This window comes from Cynara cardunculus, assembly GCF_001531365.2.
Source record: "Cynara cardunculus var. scolymus isolate 2C chromosome LG 13, CcrdV1, whole genome shotgun sequence".
NCBI classification, from domain to species: domain Eukaryota; kingdom Viridiplantae; phylum Streptophyta; class Magnoliopsida; order Asterales; family Asteraceae; genus Cynara; species Cynara cardunculus.
This window is the reverse complement of record NC_037540.1, coordinates 31504746-31519477: the sequence shown is the minus strand read 5'-3', so window position 1 is coordinate 31519477 and position 14732 is coordinate 31504746. Positions and strand designations below refer to the sequence as shown.

Here is a 14732-nt window from a genome sequence, read left to right as displayed (position 1 = left end):
CAAGATCCTCTTTTCATTCAAAACTCAAAAATCAACAGAAATAAGGCAAGCCTTTAACATAAGTGATACTGTAAAACAGAATATGTAAAACAATACAAATTAATCATGCAACCTCAACCCCTCTGCTACCACATAGTTTGTGTGTTAAAAAAAAATTACCCTCAATAGTTGGAACATGGTTCCAATAGAACATGATTATGTATGAAGGTGGTTAGTATACATGTTGAATCCTCCTCATATTTAGTTACTACTCCCTTGAGATATATATGCATCAAAGATTAAGTTATGACTTACATGTCTCATCCTCTGCACCTTTTATTGAATGATAATCAGATTCCATCAATCTTCTTCAGGGATTTGGAATTCAAGGTCTAGTTTTCTCTTCAGATGGGTTCTGTCAGCACTGCAAAACAACGAACTCATGAATCATACCATTTACTAATAGTAATAACTCCATTTGATTTAGATCGAAAACCATACAATTGACCAAAATAGATGCAGATGCCACCAACATATTTACGAATCCTATATTTATCTTTTTTGTTCTTAGAATCTATATTCATTATATTCTCTATGTCAGGTTATTTTCAATGATTTACATTCAATATTCAATGCACAACATATTATCAATTTCCTTTTTTAACCAAGGATTCCAGTTAATGTGAAGAGAGAAGAAGCTCAAAATCTTCCCTTCATAACATTAGTTTAGTAGTGTGAATCATGTCATGAATGAGCGGAATATTGTACAAATATAAATTATTGGCACAAACTAAGCATGCCAACTCCTACCAAACGAAAGTATTTCCTATCCTAATGTCCTCCACTTGTACAAGAGGTATCCATACCTTACCGTGTTATGTATGATCATTTCTAATCGGCTTAGGATTCACATCTCTGCTACCCTTGCAAACTTACACTGTTGCCTGTCGCTGAAACTTGTCGTGATCTCATCCACCCATCATTAACGTCTTCATCAATGACCTTCCTTGGTTATATCAAATCGAAGCTATATTAAGTCATTACATATTGCCCATGTACGGCTTTTCAGCGACTGATACATTTCGTAGTGACGAAATATCAAAGATAGTTGGCTGCTTTAAAACCATTACCTGATGGTTATCTTTTTTTAAGTTAAGGTTTTAACACCATGAAATCATAAGATACTAATAGATTTTATATTTTTCCTTCTCCTTGTAATACTTCAAGTTATCAGTGTCCCCCAAAATCACTTCCTCTAGGTCCTCAAATTAATTGTCTTTCACCCAGTCACCTCCCTGTCACTAGGTTTGACTAACATAATATTTATCACATATGAGCTAATATCAATGTCATTTAGGCTATGTCAACCAAATTCATGACCAATTACTCCCCTGAATATTGAAACAGTTCATACCTTTCCACTTAGCCTACTCTCTACCTGCATTAGTCTCTTTCTTAGTGTGTCAAGGCATGCACATATACAAAAAAAAAAAAAATACATTTCTGATATATTTTGGGGGTGGTTGACGAAGTTAATGGTCTTTAATGCCTATCAAAGCAACTATTTTGGTGGGATGGAGGAGTGAATGTAACGGTACCGCGAAATTGATAGCTTCATACTATAAGTTAGGCTAAACAAAAGATACCACATTTAGCTTTTCTTTTGTAGTTCACTTCTTAGTTTATGTTGTGAAGATAGTATGCTACTTATTCCCATTGAAACTCAAATTTGCTTCTGTAGATTCGGCGTTTTCAAAGTCAAAAGTAGTTAGTTTACCTACTACAGATGTCTTACATATGTATAATGAGGGAACTGATTAGATGCAGCTAATGTAACGCAATAGATACATCTAACAGTTGAAGTACATACAAAAAACCAAACACACATAGTATGTCCCACTTGGGAGTAGGGTCTGAGGGATGTACTGATACCTTGCCTCTACCTCAGAGAGTGTAAATCAGTTGTTTCTGTGAATACCCGGGTTTTCGAAAACGGATTTCAAAAGAATTTTGGTGAAGATTCATGTGCTTCAAAAAGTTTGGAAGAAAATGGAAAGTGTGGTGGACCTAGGGATCAAAAAGGTAAATTACAAAGAGCTTTTGAAAAGCAGAACCAATGCTAGAAAACAGTAAAACAGGTTCCACAATTATAGAAAGCATAGCAACACTTAGAAACACTATTACAAGTGACCCTCTATCTAACTAAAAGCTCTGAAATCATATATATCGGATATCCAAACTTCCCCTCGATTCACCTTCTACCCTTTTAATAACCCCTCTTCACAACCACATAAGTTACAGGTCCCTACATATAGTCAATTAACCCTAGTCCTATGTCTCCAAGAACTCCTATCAATGTTCATGCCCTCAAAAATGTCAAAAGCCGTCATCTCTAACCTCAGCTGCTCATGTCCAAGAACTCCTGTCAAAGGTCTGTCAGAATAAGTTACGTCACCCTTACGGGACGAGAAAAAAATATCATCAACATCAATTAACCTCTAACATTTAAAATTAAGATTGGCATTTAGATGCATATTTGGCAGTGTTGGATGTATATTTAGCAACAAGTTAGGCCTTTGATTTATGCCTTGATTAGAGATGATTAGATTTCGACTTTATTTTTGTAGTGTTTGGTTATCAAGACTCCGACGGAATCTGAAGGAATTGGAATGGTCAATTTCTTTGACCAAATATGATTTACATATAAAATGGAATTCAATTCCACACATTCCACCATAGATCTGGTCATTCCATCACAAAGGAGAAGGAATTGAACTCCATTCCATTCCATCCCATCCCATTTTCATAAAATGACAAAACTACCGCCATAGAATATATATATATATATATATATATATAAGATATTATATATAACATATATATCAATTATATTATGAAAAATATATATTATATAACATTATATATATTTACAAATATTATAATATATTATAGAGGGAGGTTTAAACAAGAACAGTAACCAAATTAGATAACACAAAACCAGCCAAATCACGTGCAAAATCACGTGCGCCAACGGTCAACGCAAGGGTGTTTCGGCAGCATGGTCCACGACCTCAAATTGCGGCCTAAGTCACATGAATCACATCTGTTACACGTGATTTAAGCGTAAAATCACATGATTCGATCGTTTTCTTATTCTCTTATTTGGTTACCGTTCTTGTATGAACCCGACTCATATTATATACATATATATATATATATATAACATCGGTAATGTACTCTTGATTTAATAAATGGTAATTTACATATTTTTTCACATTAAATGTTGATTTTATTTATTATTTCTAATTTAAGAAAAAACCAAATTCAAAGAAAGGATATTTTGGTCCTTTTTTATTAATTCGTTCCAATTCATAAGCTAGATTCTATAAACCAAACAAACAGACTCTAATTAATTTGAAGATTACATTCCATTTCCTGCCAAGCAAACACTTGGTCAAACCTGATAGCATTCCATTCAAATTCCTTCCAGATTCCAATTATTTTGACAGATTACATTCCTTCAGAAAAACATTCCAATTCGATACTTATTTTTGCCCTCATAACATTACACACAATGACATATGTATATTTCCTAATCAAAGCCATGAAAACAAGATAAAACCTATCCCCATAACAATTGAATCACCAATAGCATGAGCAACATAAAAGACATTGAAGCATCCTCGCTAGTTAGAAAATCTTTCTTTAGGAACAGAAAAATCTTCATTGGCTTTTACGTAACGTGAACGGTCAATTCTCTAAAAGGGAATTTCTTCATGGCGAGTGCGTACAACTAGTGTTTCTAGAAATGAGTAATTGGTTTTATATATATATATATATATATATATATATATATATATATATATATCCTAAGGAACTCTGCAGAATTACCCCGTAACTCAGGAGGAGGGACTCCTAACCCAATAAGATTACAAAACAAAGCTCAACCTAAGTCTCGCTACCAAGAAAGGGTCCATAACTTCTTCTCTAGTTCCTTTGGAACAAATCACAAGCAGAAGCATCTGCTTTTGCCGTAACAAGTAGTCCCCCAACTAGCTACTTGTGATTGTCGTTACTTTCCAGTAGACTTGTAGTCCACTTCTTCCATGCCTCCACATCGTAAGTCATAACCAACTTGAATTATCATTTGAATCCAAGCAACTATGAATATAAATGCCAGAAATAATAATTTATAAATAAAACAGTAAACACTATTAATAATGTCTTATAATAATTATACGTATTTTGGAAGAATCAATAAAAGTACGAATTTTTTAGCCATTCTATTTATGTATTCCATCCGTATAAAAAATGCAATATTTGACATAGCATATAATTTAAATGTTTGATTATTGGTTAAATATCTTAAATGCCCCTCAATAACAACTGAAAGAAACAAGTAGACCAAGACTCAAGGTATAACAGCATATAATAATCCGAATGGGCAAAAATTTATGAATCGAAAACAAACAAACAAATATATATTGTATTTTTTTGGTATGAACTGATTTAATTGAACAAGTGAAATAAGAACAGATTGACAAGACCACTATCGATGCTTCAATTTGACAAGAACAAAAGGGTTTATTCGCGGCGCCAGAGCTCTCCTAAGAACACTCTTACTAATCTTCTCGATGCTTTCCGTTCTCTGCATCCCTCTATTTATACTAATATCGATTCTAAGAAATACCTAAATGGCCCCTTCTTAACTATTCTAGAATATCACTTAGGTATGGGCTTGGGCCTCTAGATGGGTGCCTGATATTTTTGTAACCCAAAAAGACTTTTTCCTTTTTACTGTGAGATAAATGGTAATGCTTTAAATGTGTTCAATAATGAAGATAAATACTCCTGTCTCAAAAAAACATATGTTGCATATTTGAGACAGTATAAAAGATTTTAAGAAAAAAGATGTGGTAAGAATATATCAAAGACTTGCCTATAGATTAAATAAAATATTTAAGGAGCATATGAGTGAGTGAGAGAGAGAGACGAATTAGGAAGTGTGATAACTGGATCCTGGTTATCACCCAAGGTAATTAATGTGTGATTATTTGATTAAATGATTATGTGATAGCATGATAAATTGATACGTTTGATCATGCTAGTATTTGAATTTGTTTATTAATTGGATATATATGGTATATGTGAATATATGCATAGGTATATATATATATATATATATATATATATGTGATTATACACACATGCATATTATGAATGCATGGTGTGTGGATGTATGCATGTGCATGAGATGAGTTAGCATGGGAAGGGGGCTGTTTAGCCGACCTTCCAATTTTAGAAAGTATAAAAGGAGGTTGAAGCCTCCATATTTCTCTTCTTGCCTCATTTGATCTTTGGGAGAACCAGAGAAGAGTTATCCGGAGATCTAATATTAAATCAAGGTCTTGCATTCATCATCTTCTTCAAAATTTGAAATTGTGTGTTAAAGGTGAGTGATTTCTAAACCTTTTTACATAAAATTTGATACTGGTTTTATTTGAATGTTGATTATTATTGGAAAGAACTCAGTTATTTTGCTTAAAGGTTTTATCCGGGTAAAGGTTGATCGGATTAAGTTTAAATCGGACAAAGCTTGTCCGGATTATTTATAAATCGGTCAAGGGTTGGGCGATTAAGCCTTAAATCGCTCAGGTGTTGAACGGTTTAGTCTTAAACCGGTTAAGTGTCAAGCGAGTTATGATTGATAAGAATGGATAACATTTTGAACTGAGAAGTAGGAATACGACCATGTGGTGACCGGATTATTTTAAATCGGTTAAGCTTTGAACGATGTATTGTCCGGACTTGTTATCCGGACAAAGGTGTTGGAATTTATTCTAAGTGTTAAATCGGACAAGCCTTGGGCGATGAGTTGTCCGGATTAGTAAATCGGACAAAAGGGACAAGTGTTGTCCGGACTTTATATCCGGATAACTTCTTATTTGGAAATTTTTCATGAGTTTTATATTTTTAGATTTTTTTTATATAGTTTAAAATGTCTATTATTGGGTTTAATTATGGATTATAAAATGGGTATTTTATATCTTTTTAAATATAAAGATATGTTCCTACCAAGCGTGGTGACGTAAGTCTGTTTTGGTTTGGAACGGGATTTTTGGGAAATGTTTCTACCAAGCGTGGTGACGTAAGTCTGTTTTGGTATGAAACTATATTTTGGGAAACCTTCCTACCAAGCATGGTGACATAAGTCTGTTTTGGTATGGAAGTGGATTTTGTAAATTGTTTCTACCAAGCATGGTGACGTAAGTCTGTTTTGGTATGAAACTTGTTTTAAGTAATAGTTCCCCCAGACGTGGTGACTTTTGTCTGTTCTGGTTTGGAACTGGGAATGGGTACTTTCAGACGTGGTAACTTATGTCTGTTCTGATAAGTAGCCCTGTTTTGATGGAGGAATAAGGGTGGCATATCAAGGAGAGGTATACTTGGAATAAGGGTGGCATTGTCATATGTGGATAMTATTATAACTCTTATTATTATTACTAATTGGATTTAATAACTTTGAGTCATCATTTCTTTGTGACCTGATGAATTAAAGATATTATTCCTATTTAGAAATAATAATTTAGATGTAATTGAGAAGGGGAAAATAGTTTGTCATATCAGGCAAGTATTGCCTTAAATCTTTTCTGTTAATATTTATAAAGAAAAGGTCTATTGATTCAAGAAGTTTTGGTTACAATATTTGTTTCATATTGAGAACGTTGGATCTCTAATCARAGATATTTTATAGAACTGAGGTTCTTGGGTATACTCTATTTTGCATGATATTGTGAACTGCATCATTTATTTGTAATGCAGAATATTTCTAAGCGGAATTACATTATTATATTTTGGTGTTCATCACTCTGCATTTGCAAGGAAGGGATTTACTCACTAGACCATCTGGTCTAACCCTCATTTTCTGTTTTAAATTATGCAATGCAGGAATAGCAGGGTCCGGGGATATTAAAGGGAAAATGTGATTATTTTCCTAATCTGTTGTCTGCTTTTGAAGATACATGTTTCATTACATGTAATAGTACAGGATTTGTTTTAGAAATTTTTATATGTAGATTTTGTACATATAGTAATCCTTGTACTAGTGGGACCTTATGATGTAAACTATATTTCTATGTAATGAAATATGTGTTATATGCAAATGTGAAATTTGGGGGTGTTACAGGAAGACAGTAATGATGACACATGGTCATATATCACGTCAATCCTCCCACAACTAGGAGCATAGAAATATATATATAGAGAGAGGGGTGAGAGGTGAGAGATGAGAGAGAAGGGGTAAAGAAATGAGTGCAGTCACTTCATCAATCCAAGGCCATTTTTAATGCTTATTAGTCCTTATTTGAAAAAGATGAAAGAAAGTCGGAGACTGCCTGCACTTGCAGTCGGTGACCCCACAATCCCAACGCCCATAAGCTACCTCCAACTCTCCAACTGTTAACTGGATCTCAAGAAACAACTTTGCATAACCCAAGTCATAACTACAAATAGTTCCAGTGACTTTGGCCAAGTATCATGTAGAATAAAAATACGATCTCATATATAACATTCAAGCATTACCCAAAATCATACACACAAAATGTACAGTTAACTGGATGCTATTTACCTGTTAATTGTTGGTCTAGCTGGAGGCCTTGCTGCGAAGACTGAAAAATCGAGTGACATTGGTGCAGGTCCACTTCTTTCATTTCCATGGTCATCAATCTTTTCTGGTTGACGTGAATTCCCTTCGTATCCTTCAGGGTGTGGCATCACTCTTCTTGACTTCCTTGTAGGTGATAACACAGTAGGACCTTCGAGTGGATTGAAATCTGAGGGCTTTGAATCTACAGACTCCTTTTTTGGTGGAGGTCGTGGAAGCAAAGCTGGTTCAGTCGGTGGAGGTCCAGAAGAGAAGTACCTAGCAGTAAACGCTAGTCAATCAATAATTACTTTAATAGTAACTTGTGTGAATCAAGACTACCAATCAATAATCACCTATGTTCTAATGCCTGTTGTGCTGAAATTCTAGCTTTCGGATCATATGCAAACATCTTTGATAGCAGATCCAAGGCATCATCACTGGCCATTGGAAACAATGTCCGAAGTGGCTGTCCAGGAACGAACTGGTATTCAACATAATCAGGGAGATAAATCATATCTGGCCATTGAGAAGGTTTTGGAGTCCCAAATGCAGCAAAAATTTTGCCTAATTGATCGATGTCACTGCTACCCTAAGAAACATTCCACTTAACGATTAGCTATATTTGCAATAACAAAACATGAGCTGTGGGAATCACAAGCCCAGTAAAGTATTAGGAATACATGACTTGAGAATAAACGTGGAAGGTAAACACACAAATACATAATGACATGATTGAGAGAGAGAGAGAGAGAGAGAGACAGAAATATGCTACCCAGCACGCAAGGGCTTAAAGAAGAAATCTTTTACTGATATATTACTTACAGCACATTACAATTAACCCCCATGAAGTGAAGAGAACACACCGAAGGCTCATTGGTCGAGCGGTATCCGGGTTACCCATAGAGCCCAGCCTCCCAGAAGGTCAAGGGTTAAAACCTCACCAAAGGAGTGTGCGTGAGTATTTTTCATATTTAATATAATATAGAGGGCCATGCCTGCAAACATATGGCCGTGTTTTACATGTGCATGTGTCTGTAAGCTATCATATTCCTCAAACTAACACGCTGCTGCGAAGTGAAGTGTACTTGCAGCAACAACAAGAAGCATTTGATCCCAAACTAGTTGGAAAAAGGGGTTTAAAGATATTCAAGTTCCCTAATAAAAGATCTAGAAACTTGACCATGAAGAAAAGAATTGAAAATTACTGCCTAAGCGAGCGTTTAAATTGCTGAAAGTAAAAAAAAATTGAAATAGACTACTCTCGACGAATCACAATCTAGGTTTCAAGGGGCATAAACCCCATAGCAAATTAGCAAGTCTTGAACATTTGGTTAGTCAAAGAGAGCCGGCATGTTTATTAAAAGCAATGTAATTAGAACTTATGTAGATTGATGGCAGTCACCATTTGCTACAGAATGGAGTCTAGTCATAGATGTTCTGTGAAAGATAGCAGGGTCACGTGGGTTTTATTGCAGATACGTCAAATGTAAATTATCCAGGCAAAACATTCATAGTTTATAAAAATGATGCAAGTTTAAGTGAAGGTAAACCCAGGCAACCTGAACTCACCTGCAAAAAAGGGCGCCGGAGAAGGAGCTCAGCAAATATACAAGCTGCTGCCCAAACATCAACCCCAGGACCATACTGCTTTGCACCAAATAACAGTTCAGGTGCTCTATACCATCGAGCAAAAACCTAATTACAGACATTTGTCAATGGATGGTGTCCAAAAATACTACACTGACGGATGGGAAAATTGCACCAAAATGGAACCAACTTTCACCTAATTCCTATTTTGGGGAACCAACTTTCAAAATCGGCATTTTAGGGAACCAACTTCCATCTGATTCCTATTTTGGGGAACCAACTTGCACTTGATTCTTATTTTGAGGAACCAACTTTCTAAATCGTCATTTTGGGGAACCAACTTGCACCTGATTCCTATTTTGGGGAACTAACTTGCAAAATAATTATAGAAAAATAACTGAAATTCGTTTTTTTCCAAAAATTAATGTAATAAAATCTATTTTTCATTTCAAATTCATTTTTTTTTAAATTCAGATATCAAATTGAACATTTAAAAAAAATCCAAATTACCACAATAAAAATTATTTTTTTACTAATGCAAAAAAATTCAATTTAATAGAAAAAAAGTAATTGATGCACTAGATATAAAAATCTTGAATGTGATATTTAATATTTATTTTTTATTGCATCAATTAATTTTTTTCTATTAAATTGATTTTTTTTGCATTAGTAAAAACAATTTTTATTGTGGTAATTTGGATTTTTTTTTTAAATGTTCAATTTGATATCTGAATTAAAAAAACGAGATGTGAAATGAAAAATAGATTTTATTGCATTAATATTTGGAAAAAAAACAAATTTTAGTTATTTTTCTATAATTATTTTGCAAGTTGGTTCCCCAAAATAGGAATCAGGTGCAAGTTGGTTCCTCAAAATGACAATTTTGCAAATTGGTTCCCCAAAATAGGAATCAGGTGCAAGTTGGTTCCCCAAAATGACGATTTTGAAAGTTGGTTCCCCAAAATAGGAATCAGATGCAAGTTGGTTCCCCAAAATGACGATTTTGAAAGTTGGTTCCCCAAAATAGAAATTATGTGAAAGTTGGTTCCATTTTGGTGCAATTTTCCCCTGACGGATACTTGAAAAAATAAAAATATATGAAGGCAATTATGCTTCTAAAGAAAAGATATCCTGGTGACGTACAATACCAAGCAATAATTTGAAGAATATCATAGCATCATTTCTTGAGTTCAACGATAACCAAAATAAAACTTCAGGGGAATAAAAGTTTTTACTTAATTGCACGAAAACAGATGTTACAAGAAAGTTCTCTCTCAATCGATCAAAAATCATCCAAGAGTTACCAGATAATACTGCTCTCCTGCAAACAGCCAATCAAATCAATATTTCCTTTCAATTCAAGGTAGAATTTCAACCTTGAACACTGCTTTAGTAATTCAAACAATTTTATATGCTTCACTTTTAGTAGCACAAATGTTTTGATTCAACATGATGTGTTCAATAAACAAAAATAGGCTTTTTTCTCTATTCATTTTATTTGATGTTTTCACATGATTGATGGGAAATGCAAGTAATGCCACATCGAGGTAAAAGGCACACAGGTCATGAACTTCTTTTTTCCAATTAAGTACAAATGCTAAAAATTAAGCTGGCAAGCATATCACAGTATTTTATCATACCAAGAATTTGACAAACATCATTCGAATGTCTCTTTAATTTGACTAACCAGAAAATTTCGGGGACACAAATAATTTATTTAATGTATGGAGTTATAATTTACATGAATTGCTCTCGATCAATTAGAAAGCATACTAGCTAGTAGCTACCATGAAACGGTACTACCCTGGAAATATTTCCTTCCAAATCAAGGGATATTGTCAATCTTGAAGGGCAATTTAGCAATACAAATAGGATTAATACGTTTTCACCTCTGGTAACATAATTATCAAGTTGATTTATTATATGTTCATCTTGCCATCAGAAACTGTGTCAAAAAGAATGCTTATCCCATTCAATTATAAATTGAATGAAAAGGATACCTGGTGAGTAAACCTTCTATCCGGACTACCAAATATGCGTGCAAGACCAAAATCTGCAAGTTTAAGTTGTCCACGAGGTCCTATCAAGAGATTATTTGGTTTCATATCCCTGCCAAGAGAAGTTTCAAGCAATTAAAAGAACTCGACAAGAAGCAGCAAATTACTTTGGTAATATCATACTTGACACTTTGTATTAAAACAACTATGATTTGAAAAACCCAATACTTGCAGACCATTTACAATTTTGCCCAAATATTGCCAAGTGTAAGAATTTGTTTTCGACAGATAAAATCAAGTACAAATGTACAATTCTTACCAACTTCCATTTTTTGCAAGTACAGGGTTTTTTTACGACTTCTCCAAGATTGTTGTTTTGCTACAAAGTGTAAAGTACACTGGTCAAAAAATAATACACTCCCACAAAAAAGTGATGGCTTGGTGCAACTTACCTATGCAAAACCCATTTTTTGTGGCAGAAGGCAAGTCCTTTCAACGTCATTTGAAGGTATGACTTTATATCAGTGGGCGAAAGAACGATGTTCCTATCCCGAATTACAGCTTCAAGGTCAGTCTCCATAAACTCAAAAACAAGATGCAAGTTCCCTTTATGAGGAAAAGCATCAATCAGCTCTATTATATTTGGATCCTTGAGCTCTTTCAGTAATTTAATTTCTCTAAGAGCAGTAAAATTCACCCCTTCCTTTTGCTTCCCAAGGCGGATTTTCTTTATTGCAACAGTTTGTCCTGTCTGTCCGGAAACCAAAAGTTAATATTCTACTGCATAGGTATTTAAAAAAACCCTTAACCTTCTCAAGGTTTCAACATTTGTTTCTACGTCATATCGTCATCCTTTAGGGATAGAAATGATCTACTGAACTTGTCATTGGTAACCCAAAAATTACAGTTTATATTCATCAAAAGTTTTAGGTTAAATTGAACATATAATAGCCATACACTTGATCTCAATCATCATGCTAATAAAAAGAAAAGAGCAAATGTCAAAGGTCAAATGCAAAAGCACGTGTCATGTGCATGGGAGAGATGATCTGCTGCTTCAAATTTTTTTTTTTTGAGATTTCTCAAGTTGTTTGCAGCACATACATACAATGGCAAGGATGCATTGGAAGCTATGTTGTTATAGAGGCGAAAATACAAAATTGCAGTCAGGACCGATATTTGAAATAGCGGTTATAGCGGTGGTATAGCGGTCCAAAAATAGCGGTTCATATAATAATAAATTTTAGAATTATAATATATATATATATATATATATATATGCGTACATAAACATATCATATGTGTTAATCAAAAATATAGTTTCAACATCAAAACATCAACTTAAACAAGTTTCAAAAAACAAAATAGGAAAATGTTCATAAACGAGCTAATCACAAGCAATAGGTTCGGCATCCGAGTCAACATAGTTCTAAAGAGGCTCAAACTAAAATATCGGAATATTGGTCCGCAATTTCACCTCAAATATCAGTCAATTTCGCCGCTAATACCAGAAACGCAACTTTCACCACAATTTGACCACCGCAATTTTATCCTAGTCCGCAATCCGCTATTGCACTGCTGGCGCAATTAACAGCATAGATTGAAAGGACCAAAATTTAGGGTGTAATTTCTTAAATCGGTTAGATGGCCCATTGATATTACTGTATCCTCTATTTTTTTTAATCTTAGCCTAAAAAAACAGTTTTTTACAAGAACTCTGAAATTTAAACACCATTCTATCAATAATTATCCATATGTCATGGATGTCAAACATCAACATTGTATAATCAAAGATTAAAGAACGCATATAGAACACATCATCATTCAAATTCATTTTCTTGACGATATTCAAATCTACATTAGACATAAAGAGTAAAGTCTTTTTAGTTTCCACAACCACAAAACAGTACTACGGTTGTTGCTAGTTGGTAGAATAGCAATGCTTTCAAATAACATAGAGCACTTTCTTTGCTTTGACAGAAACATATAAAAACAAAAAATCTTGGGGCAATCTCGCGTCCTGATGTTTCATGGGGGAACCTAAACCCTAAATTTCACATTACATACCAAACCATATAGCCACACAGACAAGTCACCTAAATGCAACAATAACAAATATACGGTGCAGTATAAGAATACCTTAGTATCAATAGCTTTGTAGACGACACCATAGGTACCTTCTCCAAGAACCTCACGCTTCAGGTACCGGTCAGCTACTTTCTTTGCTAACAAGTGATCGACTTCTGTCATCGCTTTTTATCTGTTCTTATTTTCTATAGGCCGACGAACAGGCTATATCAATTCTGTACTTGTTTCAACAATTATATAATCAAGAAATTAGTAATCCTGCTATGTCGATTTCTTCATCAATTATACCCAAAACCCTTGTGCCAGAAAGGAATGAAAGAAAATACGTCTGGCCTTCGCAAAATTATAACCCTAGAAACCAATTTGAACAGAAAGAGTATCAAAGGATAAAAAACATAAAGCAATATAGATAGATGCGTACACAGACCTTTTCAAGCATATGTAATGAAGGAATCCATAGCCGATTCGCCGGCGAAAAATGAAATTTTGTTGAAATAACACAATCTTTTTTTGAAAGCGATTCGAATGGAACCGCGTTACGAATGTATCTATCTGAAAATTAACAAGCAAGATTGGTTGGATAAGCAAACAGTGCTCCCAGAAAGAGGCTGGGGAAGATAGTGGAAGGAGAGTGAGAGTGAGAGTGAGAGCAGTGAAGCCTGACTGGGGGGCGATGAACAACTGGTTTTTATGATTTGGTACAAAGTGCTTTTAACGTTTTTCTACAGCCATGGCCATCACGGTCCAAAAGAATTGTTAGTTCTATTTAATTCACATATTTTCAGATGTTTATAGTATATAAAGAGTACAAGGGGAAGGCTAAAAATGAAATATGAGAGACGTAAAAAAAACCATCACCCGACCAAACAAAACCAATCCAAACCAGGAAAACGAGGCCGTTTGCTCCTCAAACCACGATCGGCTAAAAACAACTAGAACGATACAATTTAACGATTTCTAATTACAATTATATGTTATTTCAAAAATACTAGAATTATATTTGTTTAATATTCTATATTTTCATATAACACATATCTCATACATAAAATACATGTTTTCTCCCATATAGGTCCATAACACAAGAGTCTATAATATAAAATTACATAGATCAAAAATTCCAAAAGTACATGTTATTGTATCCTAGCATCCAAGCTTCAAAATATAGCAAAGTACATAGGGAATTATTTCACAAAATGCTCTTGCTCTTATTATCATTGCCTACACACATATTTTTGAAAACACAAAATGAGGGTTAGACATGAATGTCTAGTGAGGTTCCCTTTTACGTAATGCAGGGTGAAAATCACCAAAACATTTATTTCAAATAATTCATCTCATGTAGCAAAAATTGAAAATCATATTTTGTTTCAGTTCATCGGCCTCTGGTTCCAAACCATACTTGGAATATATTTTAATAAACAGGACCAGCGCCCCTC

At 34.2% G+C, this 14732-nt stretch overlaps 1 protein-coding gene across 4 annotated transcripts; it reads right to left on the bottom strand.

The window, feature by feature from the left end:
* Positions 1–14024, bottom strand: LOC112524576 (cyclin-dependent kinase D-3). Of its 4 annotated transcripts, XM_025134458.1 has the most exons (9): positions 13724–14024; positions 13348–13511; positions 11661–11959; positions 11212–11320; positions 10516–10532; positions 9194–9319; positions 7978–8208; positions 7607–7900; positions 1–403 (listed from the first exon to the last, which is right to left on the bottom strand). In XM_025134458.1, exons 2-9 carry the CDS (start codon positions 13456–13458, stop codon positions 340–342), a joined length of 1251 nt encoding a protein of 416 aa, XP_024990226.1. In that variant the 5' UTR covers positions 13459–13511; positions 13724–14024; the 3' UTR covers positions 1–339. The 4 variants fall into 4 exon arrangements, with proteins under 4 accessions (XP_024990226.1, XP_024990228.1, XP_024990227.1 ...); XM_025134460.1 differs by lacking the exon at positions 10516–10532 and having other exon boundaries at positions 7978–8213; XM_025134459.1 differs by having other exon boundaries at positions 13348–14011.
* Between the last annotated feature and the right edge of the window lie 708 nt (positions 14025–14732).